The sequence below is a fragment of the Paralichthys olivaceus genome, chromosome 12 (assembly GCF_024713975.1).
Source record: "Paralichthys olivaceus isolate ysfri-2021 chromosome 12, ASM2471397v2, whole genome shotgun sequence".
In the NCBI taxonomy this organism is placed as follows: domain Eukaryota; kingdom Metazoa; phylum Chordata; class Actinopteri; order Pleuronectiformes; family Paralichthyidae; genus Paralichthys; species Paralichthys olivaceus.
The window spans coordinates 23,303,982-23,327,631 of NC_091104.1; the positions used below are offsets into that span (position 1 = coordinate 23,303,982).

At 39.8% G+C, this 23,650-nt stretch overlaps 1 protein-coding gene across 1 annotated transcript in view; it reads left to right on the top strand.

The window, feature by feature from the left end:
• The first annotated feature begins 983 nt into the window (after positions 1 to 983).
• The window catches only part of sntg2 (syntrophin, gamma 2), a 74,937-nt gene continuing 52,270 nt past the window's right edge, over positions 984 to 23,650 (top strand). The window contains exons 1-3 of the mRNA XM_069536038.1: positions 984 to 1,465; positions 23,267 to 23,404; positions 23,522 to 23,578. Of these exons, the coding sequence (XP_069392139.1) occupies positions 1,397 to 1,465; positions 23,267 to 23,404; positions 23,522 to 23,578 (264 nt within the window). The 5' untranslated portion in view covers positions 984 to 1,396. The remainder of the gene's footprint in view (positions 1,466 to 23,266; positions 23,405 to 23,521; positions 23,579 to 23,650) is intronic.

Below are 23,650 nucleotides of genomic sequence, written 5' to 3' on the forward strand. Positions count from 1 at the left end.
GTGGACACATGTGGCCCAGACAACCTCCGAATGTGGTCCTGCGTGATCGGGTTGCTATCCGACCTGAACTAAGAGCTGTCCACTTGTCATCGGATCACAAAAACCACATGTTGATGCCAAATGTGTTCTCATTTCTGGAATACGCCAGCTGAGTTAGTATGGCAAACTTAAACACTTTGATTTCAGTGACAGAGTGACACTGTCTCTGTAGGTGATCTGATTGTGCTCATTACTCATCACCGGATGTGAAAACCCTGTTCCCTCTAGGTTGAGGACATAGAAGAAGACATGTCTGAAGACTACCTGTGAAGGCACGCTGCCCCACACCTACTCACATTTTATTAATATTGAACAGGTTATGCGTTCAGATCACACTTAGGAATACACAAGTGAGAAGCCCATTGGAACAGCTGTCGAGATATACGAGCCACATACAGACAGACAGACAGTCGGAGATTGCTGGATTTGGCAGATGGACGTAAATCCTACAAAGTGAAACCATCTCTCAGGTACTGTGTGCACTCCAGAGTGATGGTGACTGGAGGAGTTGCCATATTCTGTGTGCAAACCTTTCTGTGCCCCTCAAATCCAAAGCCAGTCTGAAGGTTGCAGGAGTCAGACAGCAGAGCCAGATCCCCCAAGCCAGCGATAAGGAGTCATTGCTAAGACTGGCTCAAATAATCATCCCTGACCCACCTCCCCTCCACCTGCAAAAAGGAACGAGGCCCGCTCGGTCCTGTAGCACCTGAGCGTTCCCACGTCCACAGAAACTAATTTGTGCCAATATTCACTTAGCTCGAGCTTCACCTGCACAGAGTTGAAGGACAGAGCTGCAGTTCACTCAGATAGTGTTGTTTTCTGTGTGGTGACATTTTCCCCTCCAGATCTGAACCAAAGACAATAACTGATTGTAACATGCAGCCCCCCCCCCCCCCCCCCCCACACACACACACACATCTGTACTGCTGCCACTCCTGACTCCAATGAAGGAGCATGAACACATGAGTGATGCTGATGACACGGCGCTGAGTGAATGGGTTAACGTGGTTTGACGCAGGAATGGTTAACGGGGGAGCAGGTGGAGACACATGCAGACAGAGGAGCGAGCAGAGGAGCCTCACTCTCAGCTGCAGGAGGACCGAGCAGAGAGCGTCGCCTGTTCGTCTGCAGCAGGAGAGACTGGTGTGATCCCAGCACACAGGCGGCTTCACGTACTCAGCATCTCTCTCTCTCTCTATATATATAAAACACACAGACAGGGATGCTGTCTCCGCCCGCCCGCCTCGTGGAACGGGACGCCGGTGAATAACCCTCGCGGTCGGTGCATCGGCGGATAAATGACTTGAGAAACTCTCGTCGAAGTGAGCGGACGGAGAAAAGCGGCTTTTTATGGGAGATGAATGTGACCGGGAAACAGAAACCTGAGCTGATCGAGCGACCCGCCAGGCTCCCGCTGCCAACTTCGGTGAGTGGAAGCTGCGCCGTGACGGACCTCGGTCACAGATCAGTCGTTTTTATTCCCCTGACACCGGGTGATCCGCGGAGCCCCGGGCTCTCTGTCATCCAACACTCTGCTTCGCCCTTTTACTTACAAATACTTGGCAGTTCCGAGCTGCGTTTCAGATCTAAATGTCCGTCACATCTGTGATAAACTGTGGCGCTGTCACCTGAAGCAGCTTCTAACTTTTAGAGCCAGCGTTAATAAGTAACCCTCCGTCCATCACTCGTGCAAATAACGTTCCATCTTCCAGGGGCGTCTGCGACCTGTGAGTGCCGCGCTACAAGTTTACAGCGATTTTCTTTGAAACGCTGCAGTGTATTGTTCATAAATGATCAATATGTTCATGCCGAATCCACCACAAGACTCTGCCACTTCCGCTAAGACCAGTTACTGGCATGTAAAAGTCATGTGGTCTGATCCATGAACAAGTAAAGATGAAACGTGTAGATATGTGAGTGGAGGCTGGTGTGACGTTCCTCACATGTGGGGAACCAGCGTGTTTTGGTTTGGAGTGTGATTACACACTTAGAGTAGCTTCACTCTGAACTCAATGTCTTGTGTTGGTCAGTACTGTCTGTATGTTATTAACCTGCAGCCTGTGTATACCTGTGATAATATAAGTTTCAATCAGGGCCAGATAAATTCATATATTGTCTGTTTGTTGTATTATTCTGCTTCCTCATGACTGTCATTACCATTATTTTCTTTTGTCAGATACAGACATTTATACACACATGCATTCTTAAGGGGTTCTTCCTTAATTGGATATTGTGGTTAGGCTACTTGAGCAAGAAAGCAAATCAATTTGAGTATTTTAACCTGCTTTCATATCTGTGTGGGTCGATTCAAATAAAATGCAACACACGCAGGTTACCTACAATTGAACAAGACGATCTTCTTAGAAATCAGGAAAATTACACTTGATGATGATTGCCATCTACATGTTTCTACCTCCTTCCAGGGACACCCTCCGTTACTGCGCTGTATGTGTCACTATTCTGTTTTTATGTAAAGTATTAAAGGGTCCGAACAGTGAAGCTGCTGGAACCCTATTGCAGTGGTTCTGATTCCTATTCTTCTTCTCTGCTGAAAGTGTCAGCAAAGTTCTGCTCAACCACTCATGACAAACCTTTGCTGATCTTGGGTTGTTTAAGAAATCACCATCTGTGATTTTACAAGCCAAGGAATATTCATCAAAATGTCTCAGTACGTTTTAGGGTTTCTATCACATAACCTCAATGAACATGCCAATTTATACATAGGTGTATGATGTCATGAAGCAGTGTACGAAACCTTGAAGTAGACCCACAACAAATATGTTTATGTTCAAGCCTGTCAATTCAACAGTGTGAGTGAGTGAAGTTTGTAAGGAAAGATCACCATGCATAGCCAAATAGCTCTGGAGTAAGCTTTTTGTTAAACAATCTAAATCTGCCTTCGTTCAACTGATTTCATGCAAAATCTTGAAAGTCTCGGCCGACTGTCTGTTAGTATTTCACTCGCATTAACGAAAACTACATTTCATGAACAATTAAATAAGAAATATGAATTTAAATTTACCTAAACCTTAGATTGTCACTTGCAGCTATTTAATACTTGCTCCAGTTAACAGACCCCCTTAGGTTAAATATGACCCATCATTTACTGCATGAAAAACAAAGTCCTTTTAGGCAGGTCTCACCACTCAGGACCCATCTATGCAATGCCCCTGGGCAGTTATTTCAACATAACAAGACCAAGCAGGTATCTAAATGAATGGAGAGAGAACCATAACTGCATATTTAATAATAATACATTCATTTGGTATAGCACCTTTCACAGAAATAAGTGCTTCTCAAAAAAGATCATAAAAATGTAGAAATGTACAACAATAAAAACATAAACCGCAAGATGAAAATGTAAGAAAGGACCATAAAAACACAGAGTAAAACCACAGGAAACCAAGAACCCCCAGATGAAATAAACTAAAGGACAAGCACTAGACATCTCTGGGTGAAACAAAGGCTAATGTGCACAGATGGGTCTGTTTTTCAAAAGATTCTACAGAGACTGCAGATCATAAGCCTAATGAAAGAGTTTCTTAGTGTTTCTTAAATTCTTTTCACCAAAGAGTGTGGGACAGCCAGAAGGCCCTGGGCAGATGACCTAAACAGACCCACTGGTACGTCGTCCTGTTGGATCTGGGTAACAGCCTCGCAGCAGCTTCTGGTCTATTTGTAGACGGTTCAGAGATGATTTAGTAGACATGGGAATTACAGTAGTCCGGTCAAGAGGACAGAAAGGCGTGAATAATTATCTCCAGCTCCAGAGACAAACTACAACATTACTTTGTTGTTAAAAAAAACAATTATATAATAAATATGGTAATCGAAATGCTTAGCCTGATTTAAGATAATCTCTTTCATCTGAAGATGTATTAGCCGCTGGGGGCAACGGCACAAATTTTGGTGCTTCCTGTGTAGATGGATGATGTCCATGACCAGTCCAAGTCTCTGTCTTCCATTCGCCATATGGTGTTTACAGTCCAACTAGCAATGTGGATTAGAGAGACAACATCTACAACTAGCTATGTTTTGGCTTATCTTTATTAACGGCTATCTGAATATGAAAGCAGATAAATGAAAAAGCCCATAGCGGATGCATTTAGTTTTCCGCCTTTTTATTTCTTCCATGGGGATGTTTACCTGCAGGTAACCAAACAACATAATTGCTTCAACATAATTTGTCAAAGTAGAAACTGAAACCCGAAGGCTTCCGGTCCCAATACCTTGTCACTCATCTACAGAATCTGAATATTCAAATGTAAAATCTATTTATAGAGATTAGATCAAAGTTAACATAGAGATTTCCCAAATTTGACAATATAGGTGAGTAAAAGATCCAAATACTCTCAGCAACACAGGGAGCTATATTACCTGCAACAAGATGTCAGACTTCTAGGTAATGATCGTCAAATAGTTGCACAGGAGAGACCTGTGTTATCAGGCTTAAAGGAGATATAAAGTTAAATCTCATTAACATAAGAGTGATGAAACCTCTGAGTTAGCTAATGATGTGACCTAAGGGAAGCAGATACAAAGCAGGTATAGAGAAGTACGCCACAGGACAGAGCGGTACTATCAGACCTGTTGGGAGCAGCACAGAAAGCTCTTATCTGAGAGATATGAGGGGGAGCAGTCCAGGGAACTCCCAGAGAAATCCACCCACTGTCTAAACCTTTATGTCATCATTCTGTGATCCGCAGTGTCAAAAGCTGTGCAAAGATCCAGCGGTACCAAAATGGAACACCACATCTGAAGACGTGGTTATGTCATTGGAGACTCTGAGAAGAACAGATTCGAAGGAGTGCCTCTGACAAAAACCTGACTGAAATTGATCTCAAACGTTGTGTACACTTAGTACAGCAGTGAGCTGGTTGGCAACAGTTTTTGAAACAATGGGCAGCTTGAATCTGGTAGCTGTAGTTATTTGGAACAGATTGATGAAGTTTTTTTTTAAAGACTGAACAACTGCTATTTGGTGACTGGCACATAAATACTACAAATCAGTGTGTCCCACAAGAGTGCTAACATCCCACATGATCATATTTGTACTCTGCTTGCTCAAGTTTTCACGAAACCTACCTCTTGTGCAACTCAATTAAGGCCTTGTTCATACCTGGTATTAACATCCATCCTGTGAGATCGGATCATAAATCTTCTTATGGTTCTTCGGTTCTTACCTAGCATTAGAATGAGACCGGACTGTCTCCTGTAACCACTTTGAGATAAAATCTCACTTTTCCATTTTATATGTAGATAATCATATTTGTCATTTATGTTTGAAAAGACAAGATGATTTGGTTTTACAGATGTGTCGGATGTCAAGGTTTGTGTTTGTGTCCGTGTGTCAGAGTGAGTGAGTGAGAGAGAAAGAGAGTGAGCCGAGTCAGAAGGGACCGAATGAATCGCTGCATTGTACTGATCTTCTATGAACATTTTACCCATTTGAATTTTTTTTTTGAATCATGTAGTGATCAGTGCTGATATCGTGACTAAGTGTCCATGGGCACTGAGTGGTTGATTCATTGTGAAACTGTAGCGGGTCATAGGACATCAGCTGAGTAGGCAGACAGTCATATGTGGCCCAGGATGCTGTATTCACACAGAAAGAAGGATGTGGGCACATGTGTCCCGGACCACCTGTGAGTGTGGTCTGAGTGATCGGATCTCACGACGCATGCAGGAATGCATCCGGTTCCATTCAGACCTGAACCTAGCACTGATCGCTTATAATCAAATCACTTTGTCTTGATGTTAATACCAGGTCTGAACACCCCGGAGTGCTTTGACTTCATGTCATCAGCTCATGCATTTCTTTTCATATCCTCCTCTTTCATGTTTATTTGAAGTCTGCACCCACTGCCACCTCGGCATTCTTTCCAGTTTGGCAGTTTTGGGGCCAGGACAGGTTTCATGGACTTTTCTATTCAGGAGTCTTTTACTGCTTTGTGTCCTCCCTTATAATGTCTCTGATGTTATTCAGCTGTTGGCTTGTTATTGCCTCCACTGGTCACATAGCAGCTGTAATTTCAGCTTTCTCCAGAGTCGTGCTTTGTGGACACTTTTCATTCACAATACATTTGCTTTTAGAACTGGATACCTCAGCCTCAGGGCACACAGGTCAGCAGCTTGATTCTGCTTAAGAGTGGGTTCAGTGTTCATACCCCCCCCCCCTCTTCATAACTGACTGGCTAAAATTATACAGTAAGCAGAGTTCTGTTTGTGAGGCTTTCAGTCCATCAGGAACATTTATGATCACCTGGTGTGCAGTTTTTCGCTGTTAACCATAGACTTGTTTGCTCCTCCACAGTATTTCAATCGTTATTTTACAGGTAACTATTAACTGAACGTCTCTAATGGTCCAGATTATATGCTTTAAACAAATCAATGTTAAATTAATCAGATACAGTATAGATGCTTCTTTACCCTACGCACCTGACTTTGAAATATTACAAGGCCCCAGGTTCTGTAAAACATAAGCCAGCTGTCGTGCTTTGCCAAATAGAAAAGGGCATTATGTCCCAACATAATTTCTTTCCAGTGATTCTGTTCTTAAACTGCCAATTTTTTTGCAAACTCTCATAAACAGGTCATGTCAGCCTTCTCTCTTAATTACTTTATTTTGAAATTGACCTCCAATCAGAAAAACCTTCGAACAAGGTCTTATAAAAATGATCAATTTTATTATCTGAAACATGCAGATACATTGACTGCAGTTCACTGATTGGCAATCACTGATAAATTAGATGAAAGAGATGAGGAGACAATCCTCTCCTCTGTATGTCTATCACCGTGGCACATTAGGCGAACGTCAAAAATATAAGTTGTCCTCCAAAAATCAACTCTATTTCTGAATCATTAGTGTGAAGATTGTCAGTAATCGATGCAGGGTACAGGAAAGGAATGCAAGAGGTGAATTAAATGCAGCTTGCTATTTGATTCAAAAGGTGCTTCTGCAGTTGAGAAGTTACAGTGAACTGGTAGTTCCAGTATACACAGTTCTGTGCCTGCAGTGCATGAGAGCATAGGTCTGGTTGTGTCTTTGAAATGTGTGTCAGGATATATTAAAGCTGTGATGGACAGGCAGGGTTGCAGAATGTTTTCCTGCCTCCTCATGCTGGGAGAGACTTCAGCACATCTCTCATTTCAAGCAGTACTACTTGAAAATGCACAATGTAAGGTTATGTATTGACACGAGGCCCTGTCATTGTAAAGGCTGCAGAGGTTCTCGAGTCCCATCTGCTAATTTTGAATCTGTAAATTCCCTCCAAAGATCTTAGTCACTACCAGCTAATTTTAAACTAATGATCCAAGACCCATTCGGGTATCCAATGCATGGGAGACTGTCCAAGAAGGTCCCATAGAAGAGCTCAGGTTAGTGGCTGTGAGCTCCTTTATTTGGAGTTTAACCAGTTAATCTTCAACTGGGATTTTCTAATGCAAACCCTAAAAATAGATCTTGAAAACATTTTCAATGAAGCAAAAATCTCACCAATTTGGTTGCTTGCCAAAGTTAGTTATTGAATGTGGAATAGGCTCATTGCTACCCCTTGTGGCCGCTGAGGAAAAACAAAACAAGCTCCAACTGTGGGTCTCGCCATCTGTCAAGCCTCAGGGGGCAGTTATGAGCCCATTATGGCTAAGTGCACCACAACAAAGCGAAAAGTGGAAAACATACTTGAACAAACTACACAAAGGTGAGGTTGTTGCTGTATTTGAAGAGTTTTCTAAAAAGAAGGACAAGTTTAAGAGTGTTTGGTTGTCATCCACTGGATGAAAGAGGTTCCTGAAAATAATTTTAAAATGAACAGCTAGTATCTAAAACTGTAAAATACTTTCCAAATGTAGAGTTTTCTGCAGGAAAATAAGGTCCAAAAATAATTTTAGACCATTATTCAACTAAGTGCACAGGGGCAATTCATTTTGCATTTGAAATTTACTATGACGTAAGTACCGATAACAGCTGAGCTGGATTTATGTTTTTTGTTTTTGTTTATGATACCAGAAATGTGCTGCCACATACTAACAGACTTTCTTATCTGTTGCTAGTAACCGACTGCTCCAGCATTACAATGAACAGGTTTTGTGGTGACACCAACAAAATCATTGCTGCCCATCTGCCCCTACTGGCTGGATTTGGCTTCTTTTCAACCTCTCTCTTCCCCCAAAATGATACTTTTCATTGGTCTTCCACAGGGGTGTCATATATGTGAGTGGATTTCATATTATAAATAAATCCAATTATGAGGACTTACAACTTGAGGAAGCCGAAAAACCCATTCAAAGTTCATAAAGGCTGTGATCAAACCCAAGAATGCTCGGTGTCTGACTGCTGGTGTTATTGACATGTTGGTCAATGACCTTTACAGAAGCAAAAAACAGCAAAGACAATCCAAAATCACAACAATGGGGAATAAATAGAGGGGGATTATGATTATCAGACAATCAAACATTGGCTGCCCCCCTTTTTAAAAGGCATAAAATAAGTAACATTAATATCATTTCTAGGCCCCTGTGGTCACAAGCCTCAGGGCTTCTTTTGGCAAGAGCTGTCGAAGCATAATTATACTCCAGTGAGGTGTAAACGTTGATGCTTTTGTATTCAGGAACTCGAATCATTCTAACCTCCTGTTGGAACATGAACATGTCCCAGACTCTCTTTTGCTTTTCATTTTCCTAGAGCTACTCAGGTAATTGGAAAGTACACAAAACAACCAGACTTCTTTTTAATAAAACTGATTCTCAGTTTCTTAACAAAAGACAAAATTCAATTTTCCTTCTATCACTGGAGTCAGGCTCTTCAAAATTAACTGTGTAATTTAATGCAGCTAAAGTATAAATGTAAACACATAGCACATGTTGTCTCATGCCTTCAAGCATTTTCTCTTTATGCTGTATCAAATGTTAAGTAATCCTGTACTGAATAGTTGTATATACATATTTCATTTCCTGTCAGATGTATCCACACTTCTATGTTAATTTCCTAATGGCATAAGAGCTAATGGTGAGCGTTGTGTAATGGGCCAAAGGGCAGACTCCACTGCCACATCATAAATTAGTCTTTTTTTAAGCTTATAATTAGTCTCTGTTGGAAGTGCAAAGATACATATAATAGAGTATTGTGCACAGTTATACTATATTATTCAACTCACTCATTAAAGTCTTAATTAGGTTGTGTTTTAATTTCTAAATGTCAAGAGGATATGTAGTGTCATACATCCTGATACATCAAAACAAATAGTGCTGTCACTATTTAGAACCCTCCTTGAAATGTTTCCCTAGCAAATAAATCAAAACTCGTCGTCTGCATTATTAATACCCACAGCGCTTCATTAGCATTTTTATTTAGATTCAAAGCAGGAAACTTATGCATTTTAATGTCCCAATTCATTTTTAAGTGAGATATAAAGAAGCCTACCTTGTCCCCGCAGCAGCTGATACTGGATTGTTGTGGACACTTTACTTACTTCAAACAACTGCATTTTTAAACAGTGCTGGTGCTAGGTGTGAATATGTGATTGGAATGGGAATGAATAGTTTGGAAATATAAACAATTCCAGATTAAATCCTTAAAATCTACATCTGCCCAAATTACCCCTCCCATAGCACCAAAAGAAGAGCACCCATTCCCCCACTCAGTGCAGGCTCCTAAATTTTACTGTATACTGCATTCCTTATTCAATTGTCTGTATTGTATTAAAGTGAACAAGACAAAACATGTGCATTAGTGTTAAAAAAAATAGGACACAAGTTTTTTGGGAAAATCGTAACATTATTTTGACTAATTCCCTTCATGTAGTTGTTTTATTTCACATTTACTAAACCGCGTTCAGTAATCTCACGTTAGATTCGGTGAAACGCAGGGTAGCACACTGTCCACCGTGCTGATGTTTGAGCAGTAAAGCTCTGCGAGATAAGCCTATTCAAACAATGAATATACAATAGCCAGGAAATACATCAAGTGGTTTTGATTCCCCACAGAGCCGCTCTGAGTGGAAGATTGAACAAGGCAGATTGCGGGAGATGTATCATACCACATTTCTAGGAGTGCCGAGCATGAGAGGAGAGCTCCATCCATAGCTACAGTGTATTGACCTTGCAGGATATTGATTTACTGCATACAATGGATTTACTGATGCATGGGGAAATTATTTAGCTAAAGCATGTTAGGTACTCAATCTACATTTATTGACTAAAAGAGTTATTCACAGCAGGATTTGTGACATTTGTGAAACATCAAACACATCATTATATGCCAAGGAACCTTCCTGCAAATCCTGTCTTTTGATTTCTCGTCTGTGTTTAAATATGTATTGCTTAAATGTTGGTGAACATATAAATCACCTTTTTCTTACAATACTCAGCAGCTTTAATGATACATGAGAAACTCAGTAATTATAAATGATAAATGATGAGTCATACTTTGGCATTTGAGATAGTAAACTAATTTGCTCTTTTGCCAAGAGTTACATGACAAGTGTGATTACACACTCATGCCTGTAGGCTACATCCAGCAGCTGGCAAAAGTAACATAGCAAGCAGACTGGAAGCAGAAGTTACCACATTGTTTATGATTTGTTTGATCTGTACAAATACCAACGTGGAAAAAACAACAATGTGTGGTTTTATAGCCAGTCACTGCACCCGGCCAAGAAATAGTCTCTCACATAATTACTTTAAACGCTTGTTGTTTTGCACTTTGGTTAAAATACTGCATGACATGTTAATTATTAATAGGTGAATGTGTATTTACTGTATCACAGTCAGAAGCTGCTGCAGGTTCACTCTGCACGGTCTGAGTCATAAGCTGCGGTTGTAAGAAACATATTGAAAACAAATGAAAGACATGCTGCTCCATTGATGAACATAATCCATCACTTTAAATGAGGAGTGCCTACTGTTTCCTTATACAGTGTTATAAAAAGCCTCAGTCGGTGTAGTGGTGTATCTGGATGTGAAGACAGTTTTCATTATAAGCTCAACCTCTTTATTGCTGCTTGATTTACAGGAGGGGAAATAGTTCTCATAAATGAAGTGATTAACAGCAAGGGAAGCCACATTCAAAGAAATGATCAAAGTTGTCTAGTTTAAGACGATGGATGATGTGTATCAGTGCAGTTGTGTCTCTGGGCTTTTTAATTGACTTAAAAAAAATAATTAATAACTTTAGCCTGTTTTACTGTAAAAATGCCCAGCAGCATTGTGTGTTGTTTTTTGCAAACTGAAGGTAACTTTGCAATAATTTAGCATTGGATTTCTCAAACTTGCATGTTTGCAACTTTTGAAATGTGCAAGGTGGCAAAAATGCTAGTTCACAATTTGCAAAATATGGGTGAGTGCACTTTTGCTGTGGAAGCCAAACCTGTCGGGTTATAGAGTGTTGCAAAAAACTAAATAAAGAAAATAGGACCTTACCTATCCATTTCTGATAGTTGTTATGAATATAGCAAATGCAGCTGCAAGTTGAATCTCTCAAATTATTTTTTTTCAGACAATTAAAGATAAAAAGACACTGAAATGATATATTGACATTATTGTGTAACCTAATGATGGTACACCTGTAGCCATTTTACTGCTTAGACAATCTCAGGGTAGATATAATTGACCTCAACATTAAGACAAGCTGAATGCTGGGTAATGCTTTTTATGCTTTGTGCTAAATCTCAGTCGGATTTTCAAATGTGAAGATCTTTAAACGATCCAGTTGAAAATGCTCAGCTTGACAGAAGTAGTAATTGTGAAACCTGCAAAGATTATCCGGTACTTGACATACACTCTTAGCCGTTTCCCATCTGGAAAAAAAAAAAACCATGTAGTTGTGAAGCTGCAGTGGCTGCATGCATCAATATGTCTTACTCTGAGCTTACCATTCGAGCATAATGAGACCATCAGTATACAAAAAAAACCTGAGATATGAATTGGCACAATTGTTGTTATTTCTTGTTTCTGGATATGGCTAAATGATTTCGGGTGTTCAGGATGTGGAAGCTTGTTGGATTTTTCAGGCCTTTCAATATTTCATACTCATTAACAACCTCTAGGTTCAGATGGATGAGCTTTGATTGTAGTCTGGCCGGTAGCCAGAGGCAAAATTGGGAGTGAAGGGTGGTTATTGCCCAGAGACAGTTCCACTGATCAAAACTCATGAATCATGGTTGAAACTGTATGAAATCCATGATGAGGGGCTTGTTAATGTTAAACTGAACTGATGGAACTAGAGGGTGATTCAGTGGGGACGGCTGCAAGTGGATTAAGGGTAGAAAGTTACTTTCACAGGGTGGAAGTTTTCCAGATGTTATGTGATTGATCAGGACAAAAAAAGAAAGTGTGCATCTGGAGAGTGTTGCACCAAGCTCTGGCTGCTGGCGATGTCTGTGTGTCACTTGACAGCTGTGGTGCTTTTCAAGGTTATCAGTGTCTGGAAAGTTTTCTTTCACTGCAGCCAAAGTGAACTCAAATGTCAAATATTTCAATATCAGACCGGAATGAATGAGGTGGAAGAAATGTCAGGGTTGTTAAGATACTCAGGTGGAACGATGGCTGAAAAAATAGCGTCCTTATCTAAACACATCAAGCTGCTGTACTGTTGAGAAACAGGCTCTGTTCCAAGGCTGGACATACAAATGTAGTGGCAGATGAGTTTTACTTAACTTACTTCTGACACAGAACCTAAAGTTGCTCCACTCATTTCCATAAATGAATACAACCATGTGCCACAGTCACACCATTTAAGGTGGGGTTGGTCATTTGTTTTGCTGAAATCGACTTCACGTCCCAAGAGCCATCAACAAACAAAGATAATGGAACCGTAATAAACGCAACCAATTGGTTATTCAGACCGAATGAAATGATTGGTTGGCATACCTGACTCTCATTTACCGGCCTGCCTGCTTACATAAAAATTCGGCATGTGTTTTGGGGGTGTAGCTTTGATGCAAGTGCTGTTGGGAAGTAATTGGATGTATAAATTGCATAGTTTCAAAGTATTGGATGCTCTTGCTAGCTTATCCAGGCTTACCAACCCTAGCACAAAGTGGTGTTAATTGATCTGCACAAAATTTGTGATGTAGTAGCTACTTGTAGGGCTTTGGTGAATTTCTGTTGGTGATGTGCTAACCGTTAGCTCCATAGTCCGTATAAAAAATAAGGATAACATTTCTCCACTTGTTACCACTATCCTTGAATGAAGCAATAATATAAATCCTGCTGTGTTCGGACCCTCTGAAATCAATAAATGACTAGTATGCAGGAGGGGTGGGAATCTGTAGGCACTTCACCATTTGATTTGATTCCAAGTCAGGCGGCTATGTTTCCATGATAAAACAATTATTGCAGCATCAAAGAATTTTAAATTTTTTTTTTCACGATGTGACTACTAGAGGTGTGTATCTTCACTACACTCATAATTCGTGCTTTAGAAAAGTATTTTATACTCTTACTGTTATTTCAAGTGTGCTGCGTACAGTCAGTGGTCTCCACATTGATTTGACATTTATTCAGTTTAGACTTGTGTGATGCTTTTAAGCCTTTACTGTATCAGGGTGGCTCTGCCTGGTCAACAAGAGGAAACAAATTGTTGCAGTGTAGAGTGCACCATCATCCTAAGAAACTTTATCCCGCCAGCTTTGACTAAACAAACTAGATAGAGTTGGAAATATTCTTTTTTTTTTCCGTTTGCTTGCCTTAATTGCCTGTTGCAGTTGCTCCTGCATGCTTCCTGTCTTAGTTTTCATCTTAATTATTTTCTCACGTGTGAACATTTTTACCAGTAACATATTTAAGCTGCGTTCTCTCTAAACCCACCAGAAGAGAGAGATCGTGTCTGGTTCTCTTATTGTAGAATTACCTCCTTTCATTCTGTGACCATTCAGCTTTGCTACTGTTGCACAGCAAATCCATGTTCACGCAAGTTCAGCTGATTGTCATGAAGCTGGCCAGCATGGCGGACCGACACACAATACAGAGGAGGACACATATGATGCAGGGAAGGAATGAAGTGATGAGAAAAGAGAGCTGGTTTCAAACAACAGGGAGATTGCTAGACAAGTTGGGTGGACAAGTTATCAGCCCCAGAGAGTGGGACCAGTGATCAGTGGGACCTCTGTGACTGATGTGTTGTGGTCCACAGAGACATGGCTACGGGACGCTGCTATGGATCCCATCAACACCTTTTAAGGTTTGGGGCAATAAGAATAACAGGAAAGCCGAGAGAGAAGAGGCAGTGGGGTTGTTGCTTTTATTAATAAAAGATGTCAGATTAGCGTAAAGGAGTGTTTCTGCAGCTCAGACGTTGAAGCTGTGGGGCTGCGTACACTGACAGTTCCCACACCACGTCATCTTGGTTGTTGTTTACATTCCAAGGAACTGTGTGTGACGCCATCCACACTGTTTCCGCACCACTCCAGACTCAGTGATTGCGTCATGAGGCTCTCCACGTTGACTCAGTTTGTGGACTGCACAACCAGCACCTTTAACTCCTGCATGCTTATGTGAATTGATACTTTATTTGAATGGGTCACATCTTTCTGCATAGATGCATGCATTCATTCATTTATTCAGCCCGTGCTGACTCCGCTCCCTCACCTCCACTCTATCTCTGGCACTGACACTTTGACACACACACAAACACAGGGTGATCTGACAGATGTAAACTCAGACTGAGTAAAAACAACATAATTTGGTCTTAACCAAAAGAAATGACGGTCCTGTATATTTGCCACAGGGGGGGGGAAGTGAGATATAATCATGAGTGGTCACAGCTCTTCCATAATTGCATTCGCTGGTAATAGTATGCAACAATGCACATGCACACCCACACGCACATGCACAAATATATCATCAATTGGCGGTTGTTGGGCTAACAGTGGATGATTAGAACATTTTTGCATATCGCCCAACCCTAGAGTTACACTTAGCGGAGGTATACACTCTCTGAGTGCCCATTTATTTACAGCTTGTCAGACATATCTTTTCACAGTTTATGCTGCAATTTAATGATTATACCCACAAATGAAACATTTATCAGACGGTCACAGAAGCTTTTCCTTCTGCTCCGATAACAAAAGCCAAATTACAGATCCTTGAAGTAGAATTATTTGTTAATCATTTATTTAGTTTGATGTGTTTTTACAGTTCCAAACAAAACATGACCCGTGTGTGTTACAATGTGGCTAAGTGAGGAAAAGAACATCATGTTAAATGACTGATGATGAAAGATGTTCTGAAATTATGCTCTTTTTGTAGGATTGATTAAGATCTTCTGTAAGTGTGACATAGTATCAGTGATGCACGACTCATGTTTTCTATCCTATAGTTAACAATAGGTTGTTTTTGAGCCATTAATGATGTGTTAAACTATAAATAACTGTATATCGTCAAGCCTTTAAGGTATTAGTATTGTAGACTATGTAATATTTTGTATTTTGCTATTTTCCTCAGCCATTAGTGTTTTGTGTATTTATTGTGAATGTTTTTCTAAACAGGGCAACTTCATGTAACTGGATCTAAATTGAATCTTTGAGTTTTAAATATTTAAAACTTTATCTTCCATGAAAGTGGAAAAATCCTAATTAGATTTGATAAGGTATTCGAAAGGATTTGCATTTGACTAATTGCTGTGAAGCCCAGTCCTGCTTCTTTAAGGCAGGCTTCAAGATTCGGTTATTATAGGTAAAACAGTCTAAATGTTTTTTTTCGCTGCGTGTTTCATATGCTGTTGACCAAACTTTCTGAAATATACAATTAGAATGACTTTTCACAGCCAGTTTCCAACTGGTGCTCTGCTTCCTCATGTTTTTCTGATTCAGTTGTGCCAAACGGAGTAAACTCTCGCTCTGATTCACTATTTTCAACACTGAAGAGTGTGCTTCAGCCCTCCCAGTGGAGCCACTACTGTGATACCTCGGTACAAACACCACAAGCAGCTCAGTGGGTGAGATGTTTTGCAGCTGCTCTCACACAATTTAGAGGTGCTACTGTTTCTAGCATCATGATGCTTCTCTTAAATCTTGTTTCCTTGTTGCTTCCTGTTGTTAAAAAAGGACTGTTGGTATTGTATTCTGCTCTGGCAGAACAGAATTCTCCATCGGTTTTGTGCTTAAAGCAGATTTGCTAAGAGACCCAATGTAATCTGGTCAGCTGCACACAGTAACCATGTTTACATGGACACCAATCATCTGACTATTGACCTTATTGATGTTTACACGGGTTGCGAATGTCCCATAAATATTCCCATTTAAGAGCAGTCGGATTATGCCTCACATCAACATAACATCACATTGCGCCGCACATCATTTCCACTTGAGTTTTAAAACCCCAATTAAAATAGTTAAACACACAATGCTCCATTTACGCTTTGAGTGATTTCTTTCTAATTTGTAAATGCTTTAACTAATTTTTCAATCTTGTTAACACTTAAACATCAAGCAGCTGGTAACGGCTGTATGTCTATGTATGTATAAATGCTGAGAAAACCACACTAGGATGTGATAATGTGATTAAGATACAGATGTAGCTTTTGATTTTGAGATGTTACTATCACTTTTTGACTTGAATGGCCTCTCCATGAAATACGTTTGATTTCCTTGCTTTTACACAGTATTTATCATTATTATTATTTGTTTTTGTTTTCGGGATTCTTAGTGCTTTGTCTCTTATATGGCCAATGTCCTTTTAATTGACTGCCTTGTTTTTGTTCTTTATTTTTGGGTTTTTTTCTGCTTCATTTCTTTTTAAGCACTTTGATACATTGTTAAGAAAAGTGCTGTATAGATAAAGTATACTATTAGATAATAGTACAATAACAATATTATTTTATTATATTTGTGTAATATTCATACTCTTTATATACAGTCTATGTATTTATATTATATTTGTATATTATTTGCCTTCATAATAAGACTATAGGAATACTCCACGTCTCAATTTGATTGTTCCATATTCTAAATAAGACCTTATTTGGGTTAAAGTAATCAGAAAAAGCTGTTTAATATGACAGTGTCTTATTCAGACTATACTAATGAGGTTAATATTGGAATATTGATGTCTATGTAAATTTGTTTAATGTAAATCACAGTGTGGAGACCATTCTCAAATTCTTCACAGTGTCGTTTTTTACATAAAGGTCCAGTGTGTAAGATTTCGGTGAAAATAAACTATTGTCAGCAATTTAATGTAGAATAATCCTCATGATGTTTTCATTAGTTCGTTTCATCTAAATTGTATGAATTGTAGTTTCCTTTACCCCAGAAAAGGTCCTTTATATTTAAATATTTTATATTTACATAGAGGGGGTCCTCTCTACTGAGGCCGCCATGTTTTTTACATTAGTCCAGACTGGACAAACTAAACACCTTTTGAGTTTTTATGACAACTGAAGCTACCACAGTTTCTTTTTCATGTTTGGAAGGGGAGGGTGAGGTGAGGGGTGCTCAGCTGCAACATGAAAGTTCAACACTTGATATCACAAAATTCTACACACTGTGCCTTTAAGGGTATGTGATTGAAACTGAGTAAGAATCCAGAATGCTTTGGGAGCAGAACAGTTTTATCTTTTTCTTTATAACCAATCATATCCTGGGATAGTTGAGCCTTCACTGACCCCAGGCAAATGTGGTCAGAGCCCATGATAAGGACATGGCGCCTGCTGTCCTGAGGTGTTAGTTGCTAGGTGAACCTGCAGTAAGTGCTTGTCATTTGAGGCTCTGATATCTGTGTGGTGCAGTCGGTGACTGCATGGTTCCTGGGGGTGTGTCGAATGCTCAAATTTGCTACACCTTGACCAGAGCTTGTTTTTACCTTTGTGGGTGAAGTCAACTGCTGTGTTGGAAGACGGATGGAAAACTTTTAGGCTACACATAAAGAGAACAAGCTTGAGATGTCCTTCACATCATATTTAATTTATCTGCGCCTGCATTCATCGCATCAACAAAAAGACACACACACTTCTCCTCAGGCACACCACCAATGTGACCTCTACTGGTGACTTGTTCATAAGCACCCCCCCCCCCGAGCAAGTGTGACCGATCTGTCTAATCACCAACTGTCATGTCAGATTACACTGTAATTCATGGTGGACTGAGTGTGTGAACCGTGTACACAAGGAGAAGCGTCATACATCAAATATAAGTCAGCCTCTACTTTCTCCTGAGTTCAGAATTCTCCAGGGGTGAAGTTCTGTCTGTTCTTTAACTCATTCGCAAACCCTGCTGAGATTTAAACACAATATACTTAAGAGAGATGGAACCACAAACAAAACCTTTAAAAAGTCTTAAATAAGGTGAATGCTTCCAAGTTCATCATGTGAACATCAGAATTGTCACACGTTTTTTGATTTAATAAGGCTGAGATGCTCTTTGAGAATCTTTTGTACTTGCGGTCTTTCATAATTCATGTTGCTGTCTTGGAGTGAATCGCAGATATCAAGACATTATGCAATTTGGATGCAATTGCAGCTTTATCTCAGTTTGATCCCCCCACCGCAAAACAAAAGAAAGTGTTATGTAAATGAATATCACAAGCAGTGACAAAGTGTGTGGTGAAACCCTTCAAGTAGTATTCTCCAGCAAACATACAAGCTAAAAAGATTGAAAGGGACTCAGATTTAATCAACAGATGTAAAACTGGATTCACATTTGTTGGATTTACCATTAAATGTGGCAGCTGTGGCTCAGTAGGTAGAGAGGGTCGACCATCAACAAGGTCAGTGGTTCAATTCCTTGCCTTTCCAGTTCACATTGCAAATGTCCTAAAATTGTCCCTGATGGCTGAGCCGACCGTATTTAAATAATGTGTGTGGGAAAAAAGTGCATAAATGGGTGAATGTATCTGTGAAAACATCTGAAGTGTTCTATTTAAAAACTGCAGCCAGCCAAGGTGCCACTGCATATGGCTTATAATGGGATTGGAAGATGGGTCATTGGTTCATCACATGTTACGCCCATAGACTGCATAAAAAGATGGATGACGCGTCATCACACTTCATCCCACCATCCAAAAAGGAAGCCAAACACCAAGACATGTATGTTGCCATCTTGCGCATTTGGAGCCAGAGCTACACGCTTATGACCAATCATAAGTCAGTCTCAGCTGTCAGTCATGAGGTTTAAAACCCACCAAACTTACTGGAACAATGAGCTCTTGAATGTACGACTGTGTGTTAAATGCTGGTGTTTGTGTCCCATCCACTAACATGAAAGAGGCAGATTTTACGACTGCAGCCACCCACCAGGGGACAATCAAGCCACTTTGGCTCCACTTTTGGGCAGCAGTCATGCCGTCCATCAATAGTTAGAACCAAATCGCACCCATGATTTATTAACAGACAACCCATTTGAAACGTGCACCTGATGTTTTCCTTGGTCTCAAAAAACATTTTTCTTCTGTCTTTCAAAAGCTGATCATCTTTTAGAAAATGTGATTGATCCACATATTAAAAACAAATACAGCTTCAAAGACCATACAGTCTTGAGGGGGACGGCATACAAAACCACGAAAAGGGACAATTGAATCCTCACAAAGACAGGATATATTGCTGGGCCATTGTACTGAATTGCATTAGGTTTTTCTGCCTCACCCCCCCACAGTGTGGCTGTAAGGGTTTAAAGAGAAGAGGAAGCAATTTGGCCACAGTCAGCACAATGAATGTGATATGCTGTCATGAGATTTTTACTCAATTAGGCTTTGAATATATTACAAATACATGTGCTTCTGCAGTAGCTGTGTGATGTGAATGTTGAAGGTGTTGTTTTTTCCTCTGGATGAAAGACTTTATGACAGACTGCCTAAAGAGAATATGCAACCAGCGTGTGGTGTCTAACGAGATTGTTTTGTGTACAGGTGTCCCACCGGGCTGCTTTTATCCCCTCTATTGTTTTCTGTCTATACAAATGAGATGAGGTTGCAGGATGACACCGTAGTGGCACAGTTACACATGAACGAGTTGGGAGAAGCACAAGGCCGATAAATGATAAGCCTGAGAGCTGCTACTTTATTTGGGGACATGAGTTCCCACTTCCCACACATTTTCTCACTTGAAGGATTTCTTTCTTGAGGGCCCTATTGCTAATTGAAAATATGAAACTAATCCACCTTCATCAGAGGAATCCAAAACACCCACTACTGCATTAAAATTAACTTTATAATCAACTCATTGGTAATGAATAGTTTGAGGCATTTAAATAGGGAGTTACCCTTAAGTTTAGTCCAGTTGTGTAAGCTATACATCGAGCCAAGTGATGTTTTCATCTAGATGAGAGAATTCACAGCATTACAAAACACCAGCATCAGTAGACTGGTGTCAGAATAATTGCCCAGCCAAGCTGAAAATTGAATTCTTCTAACTTTGTTAATTAATAATATATATATCTAGTGCTATACCAGCTATAAACCTGCCTGTTTGGAATGGAGATGCTTGTTGCAGTGATGTATCTCAAACTGTAGAGGTGACCTGCAGTAAATGAGGTGCCCCAAGGAAAGACCTGCTGCGGGACTCGGTCCACAGAACCCTGAGGCTACACCACCACTGGTGCACAACAAGCTGTTCACCTGTTTATTTAAAGTTCAGTGAAGCCCAACTTATTACGCACAACCCTGAGCTGGAGAATCAGCTGTCTTTGCCGTTGTCATGAACGTGTTGTTTTGGTGATTAACAAGATCACTTGTTGATGATCCCAGCTGATGCTGAGTGCTTTATTAATAATGAACTGATCTAAATCACACCAAGTTCAACACATGCCGAGTTTGAAGCCGATGAGCTGAGCTGTTGTCGATATAGTCACACATCTTTTATACAAATTATACAAATGCTATAGAGTACATGTGGAGGTGTTATGGGGTTTCCATTGAAATGGTGACTGACATCTGATAAATAAAAGGCTTTCTATCCCTTTTATAATTTTTGATGACCCATAGTGTTGGGAACATGAAGCTGGTTAGCGTTGGTTCTCACTGTTCATCTATCTACTATTACCATAAATCTGTCTGGCTCACATATCTTGACAACCATTAATCTTACTGGCTTCACATTTGACATGTGTATTGTTAAGGGCCCAATTAATTCAAGTTTGATTATAAGAAGGAAATATGTCAAGATGTGTTCGTCAAAAGTTATTTTAAGTAGTTTCTCATTCTCTTTGTAACCATAGCTTCGAGGCGTAAGTATCCCAAATAAAATGTGTCCACGGTGCAGTTATTGGGTTTGCATTAAATTATTTATTAAATTATTATAATAGCTGTTTTCTCAGTCAAGTCACTTTGGTTGAAATGATAATGTTTTCCTTCAAATATGAACTGTTGTCCTTTCATTTGTTTATGTCAGATCATCCATCAATCTTATTGACTCTTGTGGATGGGGTTTGAAGAATCCCGGGGAAATAATGTAACTAACCCCTTCAGTTTAGCATCTTCAAAAATAGAACAATATAACTGAAAAGGGGATTGGATGGGGGCCGTAATTGTTTGTCCATATGATATATTAGACATTACAGATAGGATTGTGACTAAAACTAGAGGAACTTATTTATCTCACAGTTTTTTCTTGTTTTCAAACTTATATAGACTAAAGCAGTTATTCTTAAACATCAGAATAAAGACCCAAAATGAACATTATTTTACAAATTATTTTAACAGCATTTGAATAGAAATGTGTCCCAAGCGTTTTGATCCATATAAACCGTTGATCACTATATCCGTGATCACTACATCCGTGCGGGGGCTCAACATTGTGATCGAATCGTCCATCAGCCCAACGCTAATATGAACAATATATACATGTGAGACGTGGCAGAGCAGAGACCAGGCGTTAGTCTCAGAAACCTTTTTCAAGCAATTAAATGGTTCCTGCACACCATTTTTTGCATACTTTTCCACAATTATCTAAAGACCAGCGGATACCAAGCAAATTAGCTGATAATGTATAATAATAGTGAAAAATGGACGGCTACCGCTACCAGCTACCACTGGTGGTAATGGAGAAGACTATTCACAAGTGAAGGTGCCAAATTGAGCATTAAAAACACCCCAGGAAACATATTTTATGAGCTATTGACGCAAGAATACTTGACCAATTAGGTGCGTTCAGTGCTGTAAGCCCAATCCCCAATTGTTCCTGTATTTCATGAACTACTGCCCCTGAGCAGGTAACATTTTCCTGAAACTATATTTAGATCCTGTTCTTGGAGCGTTCCTGCAAATGTTACTAGTTCCTGGGGAAAGTTCCAGTAGGAAAGTTCCTCTGCAGCCGTGCTCTGTAACTACTCACAGCAGCGCTAATAGCTAAATGTTGTTATCCAAATGCTCATATGTGACAATGCTGACATGCTGATATTTGCAAGGATCTGCCACACTCCTAGCACAACCAGATATAGGATCTTAAGATTGGTCTGAATACAGTTAGTTAAGGTTATAATAAAAACACCATAGGTTCACACACTCTTGTGAATCTCATCTGTATTGTATTTATTGTCATGAATAAATAAAGTACAAGCTATGATAGGCCTCAGTCTATAGAAATAGATTTCTATGGGAAACGGCCAAATGTTTGAAACGTTTTAGCTTCTGCTGCTCCATGTGAAATAGTCTGAATACTGTGAAACTAATTAAAATTCGATTCAAAAGAACATGTTTGGAATAAAGGGATTCTTGAGCTCATTTCAAAGGGGTGTGGAGTATTTCAGACAAAAGATTGGGAACCACTGAGCCTTACTATCTGAAATGTGGCTCACAGCATTGAAGCACCTAATCAATCTGCCACTTAATCTCTAGACAAAAAAAAGTTCAGGCTGTTTGTATTTCATTACAGCAGCTTGAGGGTTTGACTCTTTTCTTTGGTGTTTCTAAATCACAGAAAATACATGTAGTGTGTGGGTGGGATTGAGTTGCAAAGGTTTATGTTTACAGTATATGTGGACTTGTCACCCACACAAAGATGGTGGAAGTGTGACATTGACATCTTTGTACTTAAAGTTAAGTTGCCACATAATATGCCAGACATTTTGTGTATCCTGTTTTTTTTAATGTTACGTAATGAAATTCAAAGCAAGCAATCTTTTTTCTCTCTCACACAAAGATACACAGTTTAACAATGTCAAGCAAAACCAATTGACCCAAAGTCTTCCAGCAGACTGGCATACACAAATGATACAGTGAGAAAGGAGGATTAAAATGTTCATTGTGTACATAATTGCTCTGCTTGGCAACATTTCAATGCTCTTCTCAATTCCAACAGACAAAATCTGGAATTGCTTTGCTGTACAATGAGGAGAACAACAATACCTATGATGTCTGCCTGAAACTGACCAAAGAGGTATTAACCATACAGAAGCTGGATGTGGTTTGCATAAATGGAAGTGATTCCCAAGTAAACGTAAGTGCGCCCGAGGGCTCGAGACTTTCCATTGTAACTAATGCAGTGTGACTAGAGAATACTGTTTTCAATTTTTACAATATCCTCTTGCCAATAAGAAACTCCCACTTTCTAAAGCACAGAACTGTTGTACTGGGAAGACAAGCGACCGGTGGTCTGGGTTTAAGCATCAAAGTAAGCAGATACGTTTGATTATGGAGAAGCTGAATTTGAAACGAAGAGACCCCTGCTCATCTCTCTCCTTCT